This window comes from Lutjanus erythropterus, chromosome 12 (genome assembly GCF_056507025.1).
Source record: "Lutjanus erythropterus isolate fLutEry1 chromosome 12, fLutEry1.hap2, whole genome shotgun sequence".
NCBI lineage: Eukaryota > Metazoa > Chordata > Actinopteri > Lutjaniformes > Lutjanidae > Lutjanus > Lutjanus erythropterus.
The window spans coordinates 15,716,791-15,738,873 of NC_139328.1; the positions used below are offsets into that span (position 1 = coordinate 15,716,791).

At 37.6% G+C, this 22,083-nt stretch overlaps 1 protein-coding gene across 1 annotated transcript in view; it reads right to left on the reverse strand.

Annotated features, from left to right (window-relative positions):
* crhr2 (corticotropin releasing hormone receptor 2) overlaps positions 1–22,083 on the reverse strand; it is a 47,389-nt gene that overhangs the window by 5,653 nt on the left and 19,653 nt on the right. Inside the window, exons 3-9 of the mRNA XM_084731482.1 lie at positions 12,220–12,305; positions 11,357–11,463; positions 9,864–9,981; positions 9,627–9,780; positions 3,007–3,067; positions 2,827–2,899; positions 2,225–2,310 (exon numbers count right to left, since the gene is read on the reverse strand). Of these exons, the coding sequence (XP_084587608.1) occupies positions 2,225–2,310; positions 2,827–2,899; positions 3,007–3,067; positions 9,627–9,780; positions 9,864–9,981; positions 11,357–11,463; positions 12,220–12,305 (685 nt within the window). The remainder of the gene's footprint in view (positions 1–2,224; positions 2,311–2,826; positions 2,900–3,006; positions 3,068–9,626; positions 9,781–9,863; positions 9,982–11,356; positions 11,464–12,219; positions 12,306–22,083) is intronic.

Genomic DNA, 22,083 nt, shown 5'->3' on the forward strand with positions numbered 1-22,083 from the left:
AACTCAATCCCGAAAAGCCTGAATTGCGGTTGTCTGAGCAGTGACGCTGTAAACACCATGTACACTCTAAATCATTCCCGAAGCAGAAAAATACACTTAAAGTAAAAGGTGAGAAAACACTCTCACAATTTAGCGGTCAGATGCACAACATGACAACATGGGGTAGGATTGCATACAGCTATCCTCTCCACCTGCCAAATCTTTGCGTGTATTCACTCATCAAGTCCTGTCAGACACATGAGAGGTTCTCCACCTTCAAAGGTTACTGCTGGGACTGAACAGAATGGTCACTTCCAAGAAATATTAGAATACTGTGTGCTCACTCAGGATAATTTGTTTGTCTGGACAGGCATTTTTATCACAATGCAAAATCCTGTCTACTCCTGTCTACTTAATTTGTTGCTAATATTAGGAAGATCAATTACAAGTTGTGAGGATCATATGAAGCACGGTGTATCTTCTCAGCAACTAAAACTGTCATTAAGCTGAAGAAGCTTAGAAACACATTTTCTAAATTTTTTATTAAGTTGAATTATTCAACAATCTGGTATGCCGGCTTAATTAGTGCAATCAAAACACATCAGTTCCTACATATATTACAAAGAGGAACAGGACATTTATTAATAACTAAAAGCAGGAATTATTTCCTCCAAAACTGATTTGATCAGAATATTTTCACCAATTGTTATGGTGTTCATCATCAATTAGTATATTATGGGGATTTTCTGTCCTGAAATTTTCACAAAAAGTTAATCTCTGGCCACCACATCACCTGTGTAGGTGTCCCTCTGAGGCCACCATGTTTTATCCCCACACTGCAAGCCTTTACCAACACAAACGTACACTTTCACAGACATCCCGGTTCCTTTGTGCCTTTTAATTCAACATTCTATACAAACAGTACTTGTCAGCGGCTAGCTACGATATGTCGGGGCACTGAAGTCTAGGTTTACAAAGCCTGATCCAAACATGATCCTTACAGAAGGGCCAGGAACGCAAAAGATGGACTATAAAAAATAAAACAGCAACAAAAATTTTGGATTGAAAGGAAGCAAGAGTTTAAGTGGCTAGAATAAGACACATCTAAGGTTGTGATGTACTGTGGTGTGTGCCTCCAGTTTCCTGATATCCTCCAGCTGTTCCTGCTCAACTTCGTGTGATTTATGGAGTTTCTTGATACTCAAAGCTTTACTTGTTGTGAGCAGTTTGCTACTTTAGCCGCTATCGGCTAATTGCTCTGCCCGAACTCGGAGCTCAAAACACTGGGGGAGTGTATGGCTAATTAGCAGTAGCAGTTAGCTACTTTAGCAACAAGTTAAGACATCTGTCGATCAGACAGTCTGTAAATCACTGAGAGTTGAGAAACCGGAGGACATCAGAAGAAAACCTAGAAAATGTGCAAGATGAGATGACCATATAAAGGAATCCATAATGACTTGACATAGGCTCGTCAGTGAAAGTGGATAAAACCACTGGAAACTTTCATTCCATCTGTATTGTTTTTAAATAAGTTTAAATTTGGGTCACCAAAAATGTACTTTGGCTACCAAATTTAGGGGTTATCCTTGTCCTGTATCTTTCTCTGAAACTTGATTCCATTTTAGATCACCAAATAAGTAAATTTCAACTTATATTGTAAAGTAAGTTTCAACTTATTCATGCAGGTAATAGTGGAAGTGTTAGTGGAGGGTAACATACTACAAATGAAACTGAAGAAATTAATGTGTAAAAGATCAGAAAGCATCTGTCTATTTACACTTTCTGACTAAAACAGACGATTTACTTGCTTGATGTATTGTGCTTCAGTTGAAGGAATATGGGTTTTTTGGGGGGGTGATTTACCAACAATAATTGCAATTACAGGCAGTATTTATCAAACAATAATTGATCTCTACTATTACTGTACTTGGCAGTGATTTGACTGGATTTTCATTTATATTGCATGCTTGGATTCCCAAATATCCTCCCTTTGAGCAGCTATGAGCTCGATCCCCAAATATATCTTCTCTCCCAGAGGGTGTTTGGAGGATAAAGCTCACAGATGTGCTTGAAATTAAGACAGAATTTAATCGCTGACATTAATTATGAAGGTTAAAATTAGTTTGTTTTCAAAATTGGCTACTTTGATGCTCAAAATGCATTTCTCCACAGCCTTAAGACATCGAATGCCGTCCTTGGAACGAGCAAACAGAAACAGACACAATCATCGACATCATTAACTCACCTGTACTGAATTGTTTCAGATGTGGTTGAAGCTCTTAGTTTGGTCATAAGAATTCTTACTATGTTGAAGAGGAAAACAAAGTTTATCTAGAAAGAGACACACACACAAAATAATTAGTTTTGACCCCTGTGCTAATGGCTTACACTGATATATGAGAGCAATTTTATGCTGTGTACAGTCACTGCTCATTAAATGCTGAGCAGGAGGAGCAGCAACACAAGTCACCTCCTTTCTCGACAAGACAGTGTTAGATGAGCACACAAATCAGAACTGGGCATCGCGCTGCTGCATGCTGGTAACAGCCTGTTCATAGCCATTAGTGGATACATTCCTATGAATACAGTTTCTTATTTCCAGGAGTGTAAACACCTTAACCCATCAGGCAGATTAATTCCACCAACAAGCTGAGATGCAGGATGAAAATGGGTTTCATTATAAAACCATTTTCCTTTCGTGGCAGAAATTTTTTCATCAGTTTACACCTACATGCAGGCATTAGTAATGCATCTCATGTCGGTGTAAAATGAGTTTACAAACAGTGTAAAAATAACAGCAATGGATGTACAGAACAGTCTGTAATGGCTTTGTGTGTTGTTTCTCACCAGAAGCACAAGAATAACTGGTCCCTGGTAAATGTAGTCCATATATTTTCCTGGTTCTTTACCAAACCAACATCTGTTGACAGAACAAAAGAAAGAATCAATACCAATGAATTAAAGAAAACATGTTAAAAAATATTAGATGAACTTTACATAACTTTCTTTTTTTTCCTCAGCACTTACTGTTCATTTTCATAATATAACTTTCCTATGGCCCAGGCTACTATTATAGGGCATGGAATACCTGCAATAAAGAAATATAAAGATAAATAAAGAAGACATATTTACAGAATAACGGCCTTATTGTGCATATAAGCTCAATAAATATATCAGTTTAATGTGTTATTTGAACATACACTATGTAAGTTTTGCTGCAAGCTTCCTGTCTTGCATTAAAAGATGTAATTTGATGATGTTGTGAAATAGCATAGGATCAGAGTTTTCTTCACTTTAGAAGAACCAGATGAAAATTTGTCATGACCCAGGAGGAATCATGTTCATCAAAGACGTAATATTTAAGTTTATTCATGTTATGTTTAGTCACAGTCACTGACTTCCACGCTCACTCTCTGACACATCCGACGTATTCTGTGTTTTCACAGGAGTTATACAGCTATAGCTATAGTTAACTGTTACCTAGATAATGTAACTTGAAATAATAATTTAAATGTAAGTACAAAGTTTAACAAAAAATATAACATATGTTTAGCACTTTTAGACATTTGAATGCAGAAATGTTATTATTGTCTTTCTTTTGCAGCAGCACAGCAGGCAGTGTTGTGCATGAATGCATTAAAAAAGCACATTTATTGCTTCATTTAATATTCATGTTTTTGGTAAAAGATGAACTAAATATACACTTTACAATTAATTAACGTGAACTTGAGTGTTGTTAAGTTTGTGTTTTACAGAATGCTGGTCCAGCATGGCGAGTGCAACTGGCAGATGCAGCTATCGATACTGCTGAAGCCAGTTCATACAGCATGAATATTCAAGCTTTATGAACAAACCAGTACAGATTCCAGTGGAGAGAAACTCCAGATTTTTATGCAATGTGCTGGCTGGGTCTGAAAAAACACGTCCAAATGTCAGTCACATCTGCAACGAATTTGAAAAGACACCTCAAGTCAAAACATCCATCCAGTCTTGGGAAACATCTGTGAGTGAATGCTGATCACAAGAAATCATTAACAAAGGCCACAAGATCACAAGCCAACACCCACAGAATTCCTCCACGCATGTCAAACCCACAGGACGTATTCTGTGACGGACCATTTACCTCTATTTCCAAACAAGAACAGATTGTACTAGAAAACAGAAGAAACGAACAAATTCATTTTAATCTGTGTGAGCTGAATTTCGAGCTACCTTCTGTGAAGTGTGAACTTGCACAACACTGATACATGACATCACAGCTGCTGCCCTCACGGGGGTCCAAAACACACATGGATAGGCCCATATGCACACAACTGAACTAAACACATATTGTGTGATGGATGCTTATCTACTCAGACACTTTGTCCACAGCTTGAAAAATAATTAAAGCCCCCATGAAGTCAAAATTGATGCTTAAGTGTTTTTTATCACATATAAATTGAGCTATATACCAGTATCTAGCCCCGCAATCATAAAGAAGTCATTTTGTAGTTATCCTCAGGTATTTTAATGGCATTTAAGACTCTGTCTTTTCCTGGAAAACCATTAAAAACTTTTGATAACTCATCCTGCACTCATTTGTGATGCAGTGGAGCATGGAAGGAAAATACATTCATTCACCGGAGCGGACTTGAGTGCCTCTGGGGGCCGGGCGCCATTGTACAATAGCACAACTTTATAACTTTAGGCTATTTACCGGTTTGAGTGAAACTGGAGATAGAGAAAATAATTCTGTTTTCCCCTCTGATGTCCTCTGGCTGCTCAGCTTCAGCTCTCAGCAATTTAATTACAGAGATTGATGGACAGATAGCTTTAGCTTGCTTGTTGCTAAAGTAGCTACCCATACAGTAACTGGTAACATAACCGGGCTCAGCATCTTAACAGTGAACACAGCCTCCAAGACTATCAGGGAATACAGTACCAAGGTTGTTTACAGAGCTCCCTGATTAAAAAATAGCCTTACTTGTTACTAAAGTAAGTTAGCCAACCACTAGCTGCCGTTAGCTCAGTTAGAAGTGACTCAGCCACATGCTGCAGGGAGCAAAACTTTAAGAGAAAGCCACCTTGGTACTGTAGTCTATTCCCTGTCATCAAACTATCCTCCACTGGTTTCGGAGACTGTTTTGGTCCTGGACTGGCTGTGTTCTCAGTGCGGGAAGCGTTATCTAATAGGACCAGTCTCCCTCCTACATTCATGGACTGCTTCAGCTGCATGGCAGGGGGCCCAACACTATCATAAACGGCAATCAATTTCCCTCCCTAGCTGCCTGTTTCACAGGATGCACATACGCAAAAAGCACTCTGCTAGCCATATCGTGGGAACTTCAAAATAATATCAGAAAGATTTGACTAAAAAGTGACTAAAGAGAGGCCAAATATTGAAAAAAAAAACAATCCATGTTGAATTCTCCATCGTTTACGCCCACTGCAGCTCTCCCTCCTGAACATGGACCCCATTTCAACAGTGATCGACTCAGCATGGGTTGTCTAGTGAGTGCACACCAAAGATTAGACAGTGGTCATGGTAGTGACATTTTTTGGGGAGAGGATGTCTGCATACTTGGCTCTGAGCATTTTACTTGATCAAGTCTGACTTCGAAAAAAAAAAAAACACCAAGTGTGCTCGAATCTTCTGTGATAAAATAAAACCATTTGAACTTGCTGTCATGTTCTCTTAAAAACAGATGGACAAACTTGTAAGGACTTTCTATGAGATACAGATTTCTTTTTCACTTTATCGCAGTCTGCGACGTTTGATTTGTTTCCATGTTAATGTTTTTTGTGCTTCAGATCTTGTTCTTATTTTATTCTCTTTTGAGACTGTGCTGCATCAGAACCTTTTTTTTCTGCTTTTCGCTGCATGTTAAGTAAAGCCTTTGGGATATCACACTGCTTGGCACTCAGGTCTGCAGCTGAAGGAAAGTCAGCTCATTTTAAACAAGTAGTTCAGTCTTGACTTTCTCACCCTGCCAATGATCTAATTGAGCAAAACATCTTCTGGCAAAAAGTCATTACTGAGTGTGTGAAAAATCATTAGGGAAATCTGATGTGTTAACAAGACGGTGACAAACAGCTGACCGAATGTGCTGAACTTTGTGACCAGCTATATTGTATTTATTGTGTGTCTGATGGTAAAGTGCCTCTCAGGGATAAGAACAATATCCTTGATCCTTGACCTTTGATTCCAGCTAGACAAAGTGGGTCAGATGTTCGTAAAGGTGAAACGTTCGGTGAAATGACCTTTAATGGAGCTGAAAGAACACAGGTCTAAACCTATTTCTAACCTTCTATGCCAGCTAACATCAGGCCTCTGGTGGAAGACAGATTTAATCTGCCCCACTTCCATCATTTCCTAATGAATTCTAATTAACAGTCTCTTAAGACTTATATCAGTGGCATAATGACAGAGCTCTTAACTGACTCAAGGTTTCAACAATGCAACAAAATGAACACGTCATTTGGACACATTATTCTTCATTATTATACCTATTACATTTATTTATATTATGTATAATACATAAACTACAGTTACATGTTTCTTTTTTCTGCTGCTGCTGTAACATGTGAATTTCCTAAACAAGAAGATGATATTGTATTATTTTCACAGATGGAATATCATAAATGATGGACATTAATAAAAAAAAAATTATATATATTTTTGTGTGGGCATTATGTGTGACTGTCCTGTGTGATTATTCACATATCTGTATAGGCCTACAGGTGAAAGGTGTATAAAGAGTACAGTATTTCCTCTGTAAATGAAACTCTCTAAGTTCTGTCCCTTTTGGAAAATCAGTTAACTTTCTCCTTTTCTGTTCCCTTTACTAGGATATGATATGTGCCAGGCCTGTCTATGATGAAAAGAAAACCAAATCTTGAAGATGGTTAAAAGATGTTGCTGAGGGATCTATGAAAGAGAAATATAGTCAAATGATATCAAAATGCTAGCTAACTAGCTCATCTGCATCAATGGCTAGTTAGTGAATGTTTTGATCCAGAACGGTAGCTAACTGGCTAGCTAAGCAACATCAGTTTTTAGCAGCTGGTTACATCTGGACGCTAATGTTAGCAAAAGACCAGCTAGCAACTGCGCAACAGGTTAGCTAGATAGGTAGCTAGCATTTTGCTAACATTAGCTCAGTGGTTCTTAACTATTTTGAGTCACGGCCCCCCAGAAAATTAGGCTGATGTTCATGACCACACTGGATCTGTTTGAGACTGTTCGGGAATTATTGTATAACCAACCAAACGCAGCTACCAAAGCTACCAAAAACACATCATATCAGTGGTGCAGGCAATGTAAATATGTACAGCCTTCATCTCCCATCATGCTTGCTGAGAAGTTTGTGAAGTTTATTATCTTATGTTACAAAATGCAAATGTTTGGTTTGCTTCCTGTTTATGTTGCCAATTGTTATTTTTGCGCCGTTTTTAGTTTTAACTAAGTTTGCTGTTACATTTCCTGAGGCCAGCTGTATTTTGCTTGGCTCTTATGTTGACTGTCATTAAGGAGCGGATGTTGCTGAGAGCTGCGTCCTGGCTCTCAGTCCATGCTGTTTGCCACTCTATGTTATTTTATTTTATTCTTCACAACCATCTGGCAAACTACAGACATTATCTCATGACACCAATGGGGATCCTGACCCCCAGGTTGAGAACCACCGCATTAGCTAACTTAAAATGTGACTATATTAGTTTTATAGGTCCCCCAACAACATTTTTTAACTTTCTTCAAAAATTGTTTTTCTTTTCAACATTAAGAAGAGCTTAGGAAGGATCAGTTGTTTTGCTGCAGTGTTGGCAGGGAGTAATTTTTGGGATTTCTTTCACGTCTATCCCTGCTGGCTAATTTTGGTTCTAGTGCTATTGTTGCAGCAGTAATGTTCATATTTGGTTACTTGATCATCACTTAACGCCTACTTCTACACACTAGACCTTATCCTTGTTTGTGGATTTTGTTTTATTTTGTTGTCTAGATTATAATGTTCAATTTCCCATTTCATCACGCTGTGGTGGACCACCACTCCTAACTGGATGCAGAGGAAACAATGAGTGTATATAGTTTTTATTTTTATTCATATTTATCTTTATTCATCGTTCACCCTTTTCCACCTCTATTTTTCACACTTGAGCTGGTGTAACAAGTAAATTACCATGATGTAGAATCAAATTTATTTTATCTGGTCTTACAGAAAATTAAATTTTTTCAAGATACTGTGTTCATTGTGTTAAAAATTAAAACAAAAATCAAGTTTAATTTCCACATGCAGAGTGTTCAGAGAATTTCTAGTAGTGATGAGACCTTCCTCAAAGAAGCTGCGCTGATAATCTAATCACATTAGATCATTAAAACTAGATTGATATGCCTGATATCTGCCTTTGGTTACTTCTATCTTAAAGTCAATATGAGTTTCCCAGTCATGTCAGCCATGTGTCATTACCAATCATATTTCATCTGCTAGTTATCTATTTATTTTTCATTCTTGTTTTCTTACTGTAAAGCTTTGCTGCATGACCTAAATGCAGTACCGTATGTGTTCATTTTCCTTCCTGCAAGAACACATGATGTCCATTACAAGAAAAAAAAAAAAGATTGGTTGAGGAAAGCATACAAATATGTTTCCTTATGCATTTTACTGCCTTGATATGGAATATTCTAACACTAGGCCTTCTGCAATATCTCACTGTAAGTCAAGGTGAGCATAGATAATTCATGTGGTCATGACGGGGCATCTGCTCCATGTTCAAAACTCATTCTATCACTGGAAGTCAAGCACAAAAAAATGACATTTTCCACACTTCACTGCAGCTCAGTTCTCTTATGAAATCAAAATCTTATCTTGAAGCACTGATGGGTCTCCCTCTGTTTCGCTCGCTGACCAGACTTCACTCAAGTGCTTCCATTGAAGCAAACATTATGTTGAATTGGGGAGAAATGTCATATAATACTGTGGACCAGTTGTTTCACAACCTGGTTTTCCTAACATTTGACAAACATGCTGAGGAACATATCCAATTCTGAAATAAGACATTTTGGGGCAGACATCAATACTAAAGCAAATTTATAAGCATCTATGTTTATATTTAGAGATGTCTGCCTTCTCTATTGTAATGATGTGCATCGCATAGTAATAACAGTTGGAGAAATGTTAGTGCTTCACACAACAAATAACTACAGCAGGAGTTGCCTTCGGGATGAAAAGGGTATTAACATTAGGAGAAGACTTTAGGAGAAAAAGTGAGAATTTGTTTATTCATGTAGACTATTTTGGAGACATAATTTTCCTGGGAAAAATTACACCTAATGACAACAAAGTTTATAGGGCACCAGTCTAAATGCAGATGGTGTCATTATTCAGTATCCATTACACTGTGAAATAAAATTGACTTCTCAGCTCAGGTTCTAATATTTTTAATTTTGAAATAAAATCCACAAGAAAAACCATTATCAAAACTAAGAAAATGTTAACCCAGAAAACCTAGCATTTATACATTTCATGCTTAAAGAGAAGAAAAAAACACTGTTTGCTATTTTCATTCAAAATTAAATATATTGTTAGTATACCAGACTGTGAACTCTGTGTGTGCTTCACAACCACGGAGAGAGTGAAATGTTACTAATGCACTGTCAACATGAAGATACTCACACCAGCCGATGAAAAGGAAGACCCACTTTCGGAGCTTATCGGTTGAATAAGTCATAACAATGGCTGTGTGAAGATAGCATCCTTCAACGAACATCCAGAAAAAGTTTGTCACCACAAAGTAGTTGTATATTGTAGTAATTAATCGACACCAAGGCTGAAAAAAACAACGCAAACCTCAAAGTTAGTTGTAAATTGCAAAAGAAATATAGTACTTTTCTTAACGGAAAACACTGTTACCTCATTGCTCTCGTGGATATTGTGGTCAATCAACTGAAGCAAAAACCACATAACATTCCTCAGTATGAAAGTGGTGATCAAGTTCCAGTGGATGATGTTTCGAAGACATCGTATGCTCCTGCAAAGCAAGTTGGATGAAGGACATGTTTTATTATGACAATTTGATAGAGGCAGTAAAACTTATTGAAAGTTAAGTGAGTCTCTAGATATGTAAATGCCAGAGGGCAACTGTAGGCAATATCAGCCTTTTATTATCCTGTATGTAAGTTATTGGCCAGTCGAATCACTGCAGACAGAGGCTTCAATATTACCAGTAGAGCCAGTGTTCTCTGCTACTGCAGAAACATGGCGGTGCCACATGGGGGCCTCTCTGAATGTACATGAATATATTCCCGCCGTATAAACCCCCATGAATTTTTTACGCAATGGACCTTTAAAGGGAACATTTGGCATTTTTCATGTGGATGTCAAGTTGATGGTGAATTTTGTCAATTGCAGCAATTACTTCCACACGCAAGCTATATTGACTAAGAACGTTCTCACGCCGCACCATCTGTTGTTCTTTTTGCATCCAGTGATGTCACTGGATGCAGGCATAGACATATAATACACAGACACTGCATTGACCGCTTCAGCCTGTTGTAGTCGCCATCATTCTGGTCCTGTCAAGACTGGCCTGTGACCAAATACATGTAAATGAGGGAGCTGTGTTTTCATGATAGACACTCTGTTTATATCTCTCAACCAAATTTCAATTAATCATGTTATATTCAAGAGTCTGTGATACATGGAATAGGATTTTTTAGTCCACATACATTTGACTGAGTTATGACTAAGAAGCAGTGAGATTTTTCATGTAAACTGGGGTTTAATGACTGCTGTACTCTACTTTAGACATGGTGTGTCATCATGCTTTCAGGAGCCGTTAAAAGGATAAATAATTTACAGCAATTTGTCAGGCTTTTAACAGTTTTAGGTTCGGATGACAGTCAAAACGTTGTTTCATAGAATTCCCTGTCGTGCCAAGAATAAACGTCTGAGGAAAACATTAAGCAGTTGTAGATTGTTCAGTGAAATCTAGAGAGATTTAATTTCAGAACAAAACATTGACTATTTTTTCCTTCAGCCGAAAAAATCAATATTTGCCTTCAGAAGCCCACATCGATCAAACCATAGTGAAAAGCCCAGCTGAGGCTGTTCAGAATCAGCCCTGTTCTGTCAGCAGATGTGTTTGTGTGTGTGTGTGTATGTGTGTTTAAACGAGGACATGAAAAGAGGCACGGCTGCTTAGAAGAAAGCTGTGTTTTGAAGTACACATTATGTCTTTCTTAGTCTGAGTGCTCCATCTGAGGCGAGCTGCAGAGTTCTTATTATTTGACATAAGCGAGTTAATGATAAGCAGTCTGAGGATATTACGTGAATTTCCCTGATTGTCTCCTACGAGGTCTCATGCATACAGGACACATTTAGATGGGTACTATTTCTGTACTTGCCTTAAGCACAAGAAGAGAATGAAGGCCACGACTAGAGCTCCCACAGAGATACAGTGGCCTAGGTAGTTGATGATCAGCGCTATTTTATAATGCATTGGATATTTTCTCTGCAAAGACAACACAGGAATTACTTCTTTAATGTAACTGCTGGATAACAGAACAAAGAGAGGTTAGAAATACACACACATATATGTACATATATATATATTTGAATTGAATATTTGTATTGGACAGCCTATTCTGATACATTAGACAAAAATCTGAGTCAGGTAACATCATGATATATGTACACAGATAAGTAAAAACAGAACATAAAATGAAATTCAAAAAATACTGCCTTCAGTAAAAAAAAACAAAACACCAAACATACCCTGTGTTAAGCATATCTATGTGTATTTTTCTGTCTAGACTTCATTCTTTTGAGGATAAACTTGAGACAGAGAAAGTAAATGTCATTGACACGCTTCAGATGTCAGGATTAAATTTATCTGAGAAAATAGAGCAAGACCCAGAAATACACATGATCAGGAGACAAGATGTGAGATAATCAGGCCAAAACCTGATTACATACCTCAGGCTTTTCTTATAGACACACTGACCAAACTATGTGTATTTATTTGTTAAGTCGTCTGGAAACAAACTATTTAAACCGTTTTACTGTGATACATAGAAAATAGAAAATGCAGTTCGAGAAGCATTAAGCAATCAAAATGCCAAATTTCCTGTGCTAAATCTAACTGGTTTTCCCTGTGTCCCATTAGTGTAATATTGAGAAAGTGTGATGAGCATTTATCTAAGATTGTTAACAGAGTGCTTGCAGAATGAAGAATATAACAGTATTGCTCCTGTGAGGCCACACTAACCTTCTCCTCCAAAATGGGTTCACAATTGGAGTAATTGCTCTTCAACGCCCATGTCCCATTATCCATGCATTCCCTGTAAGCGCTCCCTGCAAGACAAGAGTGAGGAGCACGCTTGAGAAAACAATGAAATTGTAGCATTGTTGCAAGCATTGTTGATGTTTTCAAATACTCGTGAACTCAGCTCGGTTCGTCCGTTCAAGCCTCTCATCTGTATTCACCATCAGACACATGAGTCGGCGCTAGTGCAAACCTGTTGTTTGTTGTGGCAAGGTTGGAGTGAAGTGTTTGCCGAGTAGGTAAGCTAAAACATCCTTGTAATTTCTTCAGAGCTCAGTTCAAACTTAAGCGCCGCTATCTTTCTGCGCCTCATGCAGAATACCAATTCAACAACAATTTTTTATTCACTGTGGGGAAATGCAAAGCCTCTTACTCTGTCAGTTTATTTGCATATCTTTTAAAACCCACTTTCCCGCAATCAACTTTGAACTGAATTTTTCATTTTGCATTTCCTTACTTCGCATTCAGAGGACCCTTTATCTCTTAAACACTGAGAAACCTATAAGGAGTTGGGCGGGAATAGAGCAATATTATATACGTGTGAAGTTTATTTTCTTCTATTCTATTATGGAGAGCCACTTAAAGTGATAATATGAAACACTCTGCTACCAAGATACACATCATTTATTTAGCTTTTTTTTTATTATTGAGACTGAACTGTCACATTAATTATGTTTTTTTGTGCTGTCAGGAGCTACACCTGCCTGATTTATACTGTTTTCAAAAACGCATTAAAAATAATAGAACAGTGCACCTTTTTTATTATTTACCAGACAGTACTGTCACAAGCCCTCTAGTGTGTATAACACTTTATTTTACAGCACACTAATAAGACATAAAAAGCTCAATTAGACAAAAACTAGAAATAATATGTTCTTTGTTAGAGTTTTAGATCCTGTATTAGACTTTCTTAGAGGACAACTGAGGACACATTACAACAGAGCTATACTGTAAATTTAAGCATTTTATTTCCTACTGTCATTCCCTTATTTGCCTTTCTTAGAGGGTAATTTGGGTCACATTGCAACAGAATTGTACTGAAAACTAAGGTTTATTATGAAAAAACTACATCAATGTAGTCATTACCAAGGCTGTGTCTTTTGGTTGCATCATCGCTTAATTTATTTTATTTTACACCCTTATTAGACTTTCTTAGAGGGTTATTTAGGACACATTGCACTGTACTGTAAACTAATGTGTGTTATTTTTCATAATTAGACCCTTATTAGACATTATTAACAGAGTCTGGAAAGGTTTTACAGGCAAACAGGCCAACTACTGAAATAAATATCTTGATTGATTAAAAACCAAAAAGCAAGGGGAACAGCTTCCCTGTTCCTTGTGTATTTAGACACAATTGTTTCCTACGTGAACAAAGACTTCATCAGTTATTGAATCTGAAGCCTGGCCGAGTCCCAGGTAGATTTAAAAGTGTCTCAGTAATGCTAATTTTTTCAAGTTCATGCAACGATTAACACAAGCCCAAGAGACGGGTCTGGCAAACTGATCATGAGCCACGCCCACTTGGTGCTGCAATCAGGAAGCAGGAGACACAGGCAGGAGGTGGAAGGAGTCCTTAATAACCCTCTTAGGAAGTCTTAGGGTCAGTGGGAACAGTGGGAAATTACATACTTCAGTTTTCACTACAACTTTGCTGTAATGTGTCCCTCATTACATCTAATAAAATCTAATGAGGGTATAAGGATCTAAAAGTGTCTAATATTGTCTAATAAAGAACATGTTATTTCTATTTTTTGTCTAATTTGATGTTTTTTATGTCTTATTAGTGTGCTGTAAAATAAAGTGCAACCATAAATGCTTTACAGATGTTTGTCTCAGCGTTCAGAGTGGTGTATAATACTTATTCTTTCCCCTTGGGGATCAGCAGTTCAGACAAATCTCAAAGAAGCACAGACTGTAATGTTTATATGCACTCATCTCGACTCAATGATTCTTGTCAACAGGAAAAAAAAATATGTTGGAAAGTGAGGAAACCATCCACCTCAGCAGTGCCTACAGCAACTCTTGCAGCAGTGACAGCAGCAGAGTATAAGATCCTTTGCATTCGAAATAATGTTATGTAATGTGACATTTGTATTTGGAGGGCAGAGAGCAAAAAACAGCTTGTGGCAGCTAGAAACAGAGACCTCCTTTAAAACAGGCTTATAAAATGCTTTGATTTGACTTCTGGCGACACTTACTGTATTATGACTAGACAATAGCTTTGTGCTGTTCATGAAGGAAAATCCCAGTTCTCAGACATTTAAGTGGGAGCTGTTTATCGCAGTGGTAAATAAATCAAAGTCGGTTAAATCACTAAACTACTTGAATGGCTGGAATGTGAATCCCCTGAGAAACAAGAAAACACTCAATCACAACACACTCTGTAACACACTGTGCTTGTTTGCTTGACTTTGTGAAAAAACTACATTTACATGCTCAATGATCAGTTGCCGCGTAGCATTTACAGAGTTCTTGCGCAGTCCAAGCAACCGTGATACGGCAGGGATTGTCTCATGCATGATTTAAACGCAAAGTGAGGCAAATAAACTGAAGAATCAGGGCTGCGGTATTTGATTTAATCATCAGCAAGGACACTGAGTCATTTTCACGAGGGACATTACTTCTTTTCACCGCGTAATAGTGACAAATGACGTTCATTTGGAGTCAGTATGTGATAGATTGTGCTGCACACTAAGTGGCATGAAAAAGTGGAAAAACCATAATGTAGTTCGATACAGCAGTCAGAGACATGCTGCTTCAACTCTTTGTTAATTTTCAAAGCTGTTTCTGTTGTTGTACTGGATACACATTTCAATATAATGCAGCCCAATAAAAAAAACAACATATTACAGACTTGAAAAAGGAAAATCGAGAGCTCTGTGATACCGTAATGGGCTTTATATCATGGGATTTTCATTTTCTGATAGACAGTGTACAAGCTGCAATTAATGGCTTTCTTGATATATCTCTAATTTATTTCTAATAATTAATGCATCTCCTCGGAATGCTTTATAGACACTGGATGAAAACTCAGTTTTTTAACCAGCATGGCCCTTCCTTTGTCTTCTTAGTTCTTTAAAATATCATGAAGAATCCTTCTGATCGACAGAGTTGGGCAGAGTAGCCAAAAACTGTACTCATGTTAAGGTGCTGGTACTTTGCAAAAACAAGTACTCAAAAGAAGCCATCAAAATAACTACTTGAGTAAGAGTACAAAAGTACTGCTGAAAAAAACTTCTTTTATTTGATGTGGATATGATACACCTGTAGTTATTTGTGATGAAATGAATGAAATTGCTTTATCATGATTTAACAAATAAAATCATGTGAATCAGTCATGTCTTTTTGTCTTTTCCTGTCTTATTTGGCATCTTTTCTGTGACTCTGAGCATGACTAACTAAATGTACACTGTTAGCTTGAATATTTACATTACAGAAAGCAGGAGTAATACGTTTTGAAGTATGATATACTGCGTGCATATGTTATTAAACTTATTAGCAATTACACAACAGACACATTTACTGCTGTCTGTCAGCTCAGAGTGCCCACGTTCTCTGATTTACTGACTTCAGCCCGCTGCACTGTGTCATGTTAATTTGTCTGTAGATATTAGCTGCTACGTCTATTTGAAAGCCATAACGTTGCTCCTGCTGCAGCTTTAGGTATTATGGTGCTTTGTCATGTCACAGAGCACCAGCTGACCTAAGACCAGCAGATCAGCTGGTTCTTAACAGAATGTACATGAGTGTGTAAAACAATAAGTAATAAATAAACTTAGTGACATGAATTTATCCAAATGTAACGCAGCAAAAGTAGTGATTTTTCTCCACTCTAAATCCTTTAATCCTATCAATAACTTATTAACATTTACTTTTCTGGACTTGATGGCTTATTAAAGAGTGACATGAGAAAACCATGAAAATACTAACTTTTCTTACTGCATTACAAAATAGACACTATATATAATCAGTCTAAACTAATCACAACCCAAATGTTGTTCTTATTAATCTCTTAAAACGGATCTATGTCCTATCAGTACATTATTCATACAACTCTCAAACCCTTTGTAAAAGGTGACCTATTACACACGGTTATAAGATATTAATATTAAATGTGTGGTTTCAGTTATTGCATTTGTCATTTCCAATTTATTTTTGCAGTCACTCTGAAGATAACCTCAGCCCACTTCAAAAGAAAGAAAATCTTTTTTTTTTTTTAAAGAAGCAATCTTTCAGTTCAAAGATTAGATTAGATTTAACTTAACTGTCATTGCAAAAGTACAAGTACTGAGTGAGAGTTTAAATGCAGAGTAACATCTGTATAGTAGGGTAATTTGCCGGTTAAATGGAAGGAAAAAATGTTAAAATATATTAAGTATGAACAGTATGAACTGTGAAATTAATATGATATGCACGGCCCTCGCACGTGTAACATTACACAATATAAATATATATTTGATAAATAAAGTTGATGCACCTTTACCTTTTACCTTTATTTGTTTATGTGTTTATGAAGCAAAATCACAGAATTGACTAGGATAGGAAATTAATTTGTGTAAATGGAGAAAATGGTGATTTTAGTCAGACTTAACTTCTTTACTTTACTTTACTTCTCTGTTTAATCAACTGTTTGCAGAGACTCACTGATGACTCTTCTACAGTGGATTTTTGCTGCTATGAGTAATCAACCTGTCTTCCAACAGTGTGAGTTTGTATGGGAGAGCATTTTAATTTTAACTATGAAGGTGTGATGATGAATCACTGTGACTCTTTCTCTAATTAAGCTCAAATTTTTCCGCACTAAAATGTGGCAATTTGACATTGTCTATGTGTGGTCCATGGGAATTATACCAACACCACCTACAAAATGCACCAGGGAATGTGGAACATATGCTGTGTTTTTCCAATAAGGCAAATAAAAATAAGAAGAAAAAGTATTTCACTTCAGCGTGTTTTAAAAGTGTTTCATCTTCAGAGCGTGAAGTTTTTCCTAATTAGCAGGCACTACTTCTCTGATGGGGTTTTTTTTTCACCTTTGATGCTTTAGTGTGCAATAAATCCTCATTCCAACACAATTATTTGAACAAAGAACGTCACAGATAATCCATTCAGACAAACAATCATAAGAATTTTGTGGCATTGTAACTGTTTTGGGGAATCAAACTGAGAGTCAGTATGACGGCATCAACATGACACTGAAAACACGTCAGTCATCAAAAGCTAAAATCCCTCCAGTCAGGTAAGTCTGCAACGTCTGAAGTGACAACCGAGCCAGTCAGGGGGTGGCTGTCATCTGTCAATCCAATCTCTTTTAAACTACACCTTTACTGTCAAAACATGATGGAGACGCACTATTCTTATCCTGAAACTTATTATATCTGCAAACAAACTCATGAAAACTAATATAATACCTTTATAGCCTTTGCTGTTGTCTGAGCAAACATTACAGTAGCAGCACAAAGTGCTTTTCAGATGAAGTTCTTGGCCTCTGCAGGCAGATATCACACTGTGTTTGTGAAACAAGCAGTGATGGTGCAGGAATAGAGGAAGGGGAGCAGGTTGTGAGTTTTGTCCCTGTGAGCTGTTCCACTGAGGCGGGACTAATTCAAGGCACTGGTGCAGGCAGAGCACATTTCTGACTAACCATCTGTGCCTTACGGATGATAAAGCTATTCTCTTCACATTCTTCTTTACAGTGAATTATATTCACACTCATTAGTTATAAAAATCTCCAAATGACTCAGTCACTTGTGAGTTTTGGTAAGTCACAAAGCTGCCATGTGAAGGTGTTAACAATGCTGTAAGCAGCCAAACAGTGACCACCCTCCACCGGTGTAAAGATGAATAAGGAGACGAAAGAAATGTGTAATTCCCATCTGGCTCACTCTGTGCCAGCATTGCCCACCTCCTCTGCTACCCACCGTGCCAGCTTTCTTGTTTTTCTTGGATGCACAAACATGTAGGCCTTCATGCAAACAAACACCATACGAGATTTTGAGGATTAGAAGATTGGAGGCTTGTTTGTTGAGATAAATGAGGAAAGGGGCTTTGAATTACACAAATTTAGTGTGGTTTGGTTGTTCGTGAAGTGGTTCCTCAAGAAGGGATCAAAAACATTATAGATTCATTTATTTTTGTGAAATAAATTAGGAATAAATTCTCAAACAGTCTGCCTTCACTGCTGCTGAGCTGTACCTTTTCTCTTTCAGCCGATTGAATCTGTGCTGCCAACCGTGGGTCTTGCAACAATGCCTCAGTACAACATTTTTCACTTAAAGGTTGTGTAAGCCTGCCATTCTTTGTTGGGTGTTTGATTGCTCTGAGCTTTAGTTTGTCATGTGTCTCTTTAGTTCTGTGTTACTTTTGAGTCAGTAGGTCGGTTTCCTGATTGATGGACTCCACTGAAAAAAGAAAAACTGACATGACTGCTACGCCTCCTCAAAGACCGAGCTGCTGCTGCTGCTCACAGCTTATCACAAATTACCCACTTGTTTCAGCTGCTTTATGAAATAGTCGGCAAAGCTGTAGCCGTCTATTTGGATGAGTTTTAAATTGTAGTAAAGATGAAAGGCTATAATATCTCAAAGGTGAGCAATCAAAACAGCTCATGCGAGCTGCACACCTGAGCCAGTTATGGCAGCGTTTCCTTGAAGCCATCTAAAATTTCATTTCATGAGCAGGGGACAGAGTAAATTAGGCCATATCATAACAGCAAGGGAATCTCACAGCTCATTGCAGTTTGATGTTTCATTTAAGCAGCAAGAAATAGAGCAAAACTGCCATGTCACATTTGCAGACACCGGAGGGGAATTGAGAATACCAGAGGAGATCAGAAAATGCAAATATAACATGACAACAGAGCACCAAGAATCATGAAAATGGGAAAGTATCTTTAGCACTTACTGAACAATAAATACTCGTGCCAGTTATTATAACAAAAATATATGAAATAATGTGGGTATGACAAATATTTAACCATCTGAAACATCTTAAGGCTAAGATGATCAGAAAAATCATCTCGAGGTCAAAGGTGTTTCCCAAAAGCATCATAATTTAATATTAGAAATGACCCCAGAACCTCCTGTAAAACTGCAAATGCCTGGAATAAAAAAGACTCATGCAAGACCACTGCCTGATCTCTTCTCTTACTGTTTTGTTGCATTGTCGGCTTGTAAGAGTGAGCCAACTGTGTTAGTGCATGAGAGAAAATTTGATTTGGAGACTGTGCCAAGTTCTCGTCAAATAATCACACACTCAAAGCACACACCACCTAATCACAAAGCGTATTGCAAGTCTGTGACTCACAGGGGCAACGTTGCCATTTTATCTGACAAATCCAGGATGCTCCAGTTCATGGATGAATTATTAAGACCTGGACAACCAAAGATGGCACCTTTAGTCCAATAGGAATTGCTCCCCTGACACATACAACATAGCTAACAAGCATAACCTCCATGAATCAAAAATTCATAATTCAAATTTCCATGGGGGATTTTTTTTTTTTTTTTTGCTGTAATACTGCGATTGGCCACCAGGCAAAACTGGAAGCAAAGCTGAGCGGCTATTTCTCTTCATATCCATTATAATCTTGTTAAACTGCCTGTTTGGAGTCCAACAAGTTTTTAGGAGTCAGTGATAAATAAGTGAAGGTTTGTTTTCATTCTAGATTTCACTGGGTGGATTACATTTACGTTTTGTGATTTATTCTTAATATAGCATGGCTGTGCACCACTTTACTTTAAAGTGGCACATAGCACCTCAGACAGCCACATTCAAACTAACTTTCATCTCTATCTCTGTGCCAGCTGTGTTTTTTATGGGGTGCCACATTAAGCACTGAATCTTTGATATCTGTCTGGACCTACTTTTCAATGAAGTTTTGGGGTTATGTTTATTTTTACAGTGCCAGGATTGTTCTTACCATTCGTTGGCCTGCATTTCATCTTCAAGAATGTTATTTTTGCTTTTTTATGTGCGTCAGTGACCCCCCTGCCCTTTCTGTCTTAGATGCAAAAGTGTCCTTTCTAAAGGGCAAATAATATCATTTTTTTTCTTTTCCTCACGTTTCCTGCATTTATCATCTAGCTGGAAAAGGAATGCCCTAAATGATGTGTTTGCCAAACACATAAAAGAACACACAAGGCGCTCCCTCTGTGTGGTATAATGGAAAACTCAAACCGTTCTCTATCTGGACAGAAATGATCAGACTGCCTCCAGTTTCCAAAAATCCTATATATATGAATCAGATGACCTGTGGTTCAGATCATAAAGTGTTAGTCTCAACACTAACGTGCCAACATTACAACATTAAAATGCAACCATCCCCAAGCCCTTGATTGACCCAGGTTTGATCAAACACAACATGGCAGCTAAAGCACTACACAAAAAATAATACTGTCCTGTCCTTGTCACATTCACTCTGTTATACAATTTGTCAGAGGTGCTGATCCTTTTCAAAGCAAAACAAAGTCTCTGGCTCTCTGGCATTATCAGCACATGCTCAAAAAATGACTGGATTACCTAAAATACGTCTCTGGGAGGTTTATCCTGAGGAGGTACTGAAAGCTCAGACTACGGTAGATCACAAGTCACACGTACATCACAAAGTAATTAAACTCATTCCACCGGGTAAAAGCTTTCTGGTGCTCTTGCTGCAATTTAACTCCGGTGCTCTGAGCTTTTAAATTTTCAGATGCAGATATGCATTTGACTGTTGACTTGTAACAGGAATGAGCACTTCATTGCTTATACATGCTAAAGGGAAAAGCTTATTAACTCATAACCTGCCCTGTCTTATTAAAAAAAAACGGTTTGTTTTCAGATTATTTCTGCATCTAATTATGTCCTCTGCATTGCCTGAGGAAAATTAAATTGTTGCAAGAAAGGTTGGAGTTAGTGGCACTTAAAGGTGAGCTTGCAAATCGCAAACACTTTCCCCTCACCCTTCCCTTCCAAGCAGTGGCCACAAAACTCGTGAAAAACTTGAAAAGAGACAGTGTTTGGTTTGTCTGTTCTGGGCTACTGTAGAAACACTGGTTCAACATGAGGAACGGGTGATTATACACCAGCGATTATCAGTTGGTGGCCCACAGAATAGACACTAATGAAAGTGATGCAATATGTATTTTTTCAGTTATACAAACTGGTGAAATTCCTGGGAAAAAAATGCTGTATTTACTCGCTGCTAATTCAAACCACCCATTCCCCATTGCTGCAGCAAACACAAGTTGACTTTGATTTATTTGACTCTGATTTGACTATCATTCATCAAAATTTACATCTGCAAAATGAGTCAGTGCTCATTTTTGGCAGATTGATTGAAAATATTGCAGGGAGTAATGGAACAAGAAGGAGCAGCCACAGTTACCTGTTAGATGAAGAACTGCATGCATCAGACTCCACAACCCCAACTTCTCAGCTAGGTCACAAACTCCTTTCACTGTACAATGTGCAGCTGCATAGTACTGTCAAAACTGGTTTAAAGCTGAGTAATATTTCTTCCTGAACAGGACTACATTCTGCAATTACATTTCTGGAACTGCCTCCTTGGCAGAAGTCTGAGAACATTTTGTAGAAGTATCTAGTTATCATTATGAATTTTCCTTGTTTTCAGGCATCTGTTCACAGTAACAAATAAAGCTGAATAAAAAAAGTGAAAATCTAAACAATAATAGGCTAATTAGGCCTAAATATATATTTTTTTTATTTGACAGTCTGGCCCCACCAGTATCTGCCTGATAAAAGTCTGGCCCATGAACAAATGTAGTTGATCACTCCTGTTATACACTAATTAAAACATACTTA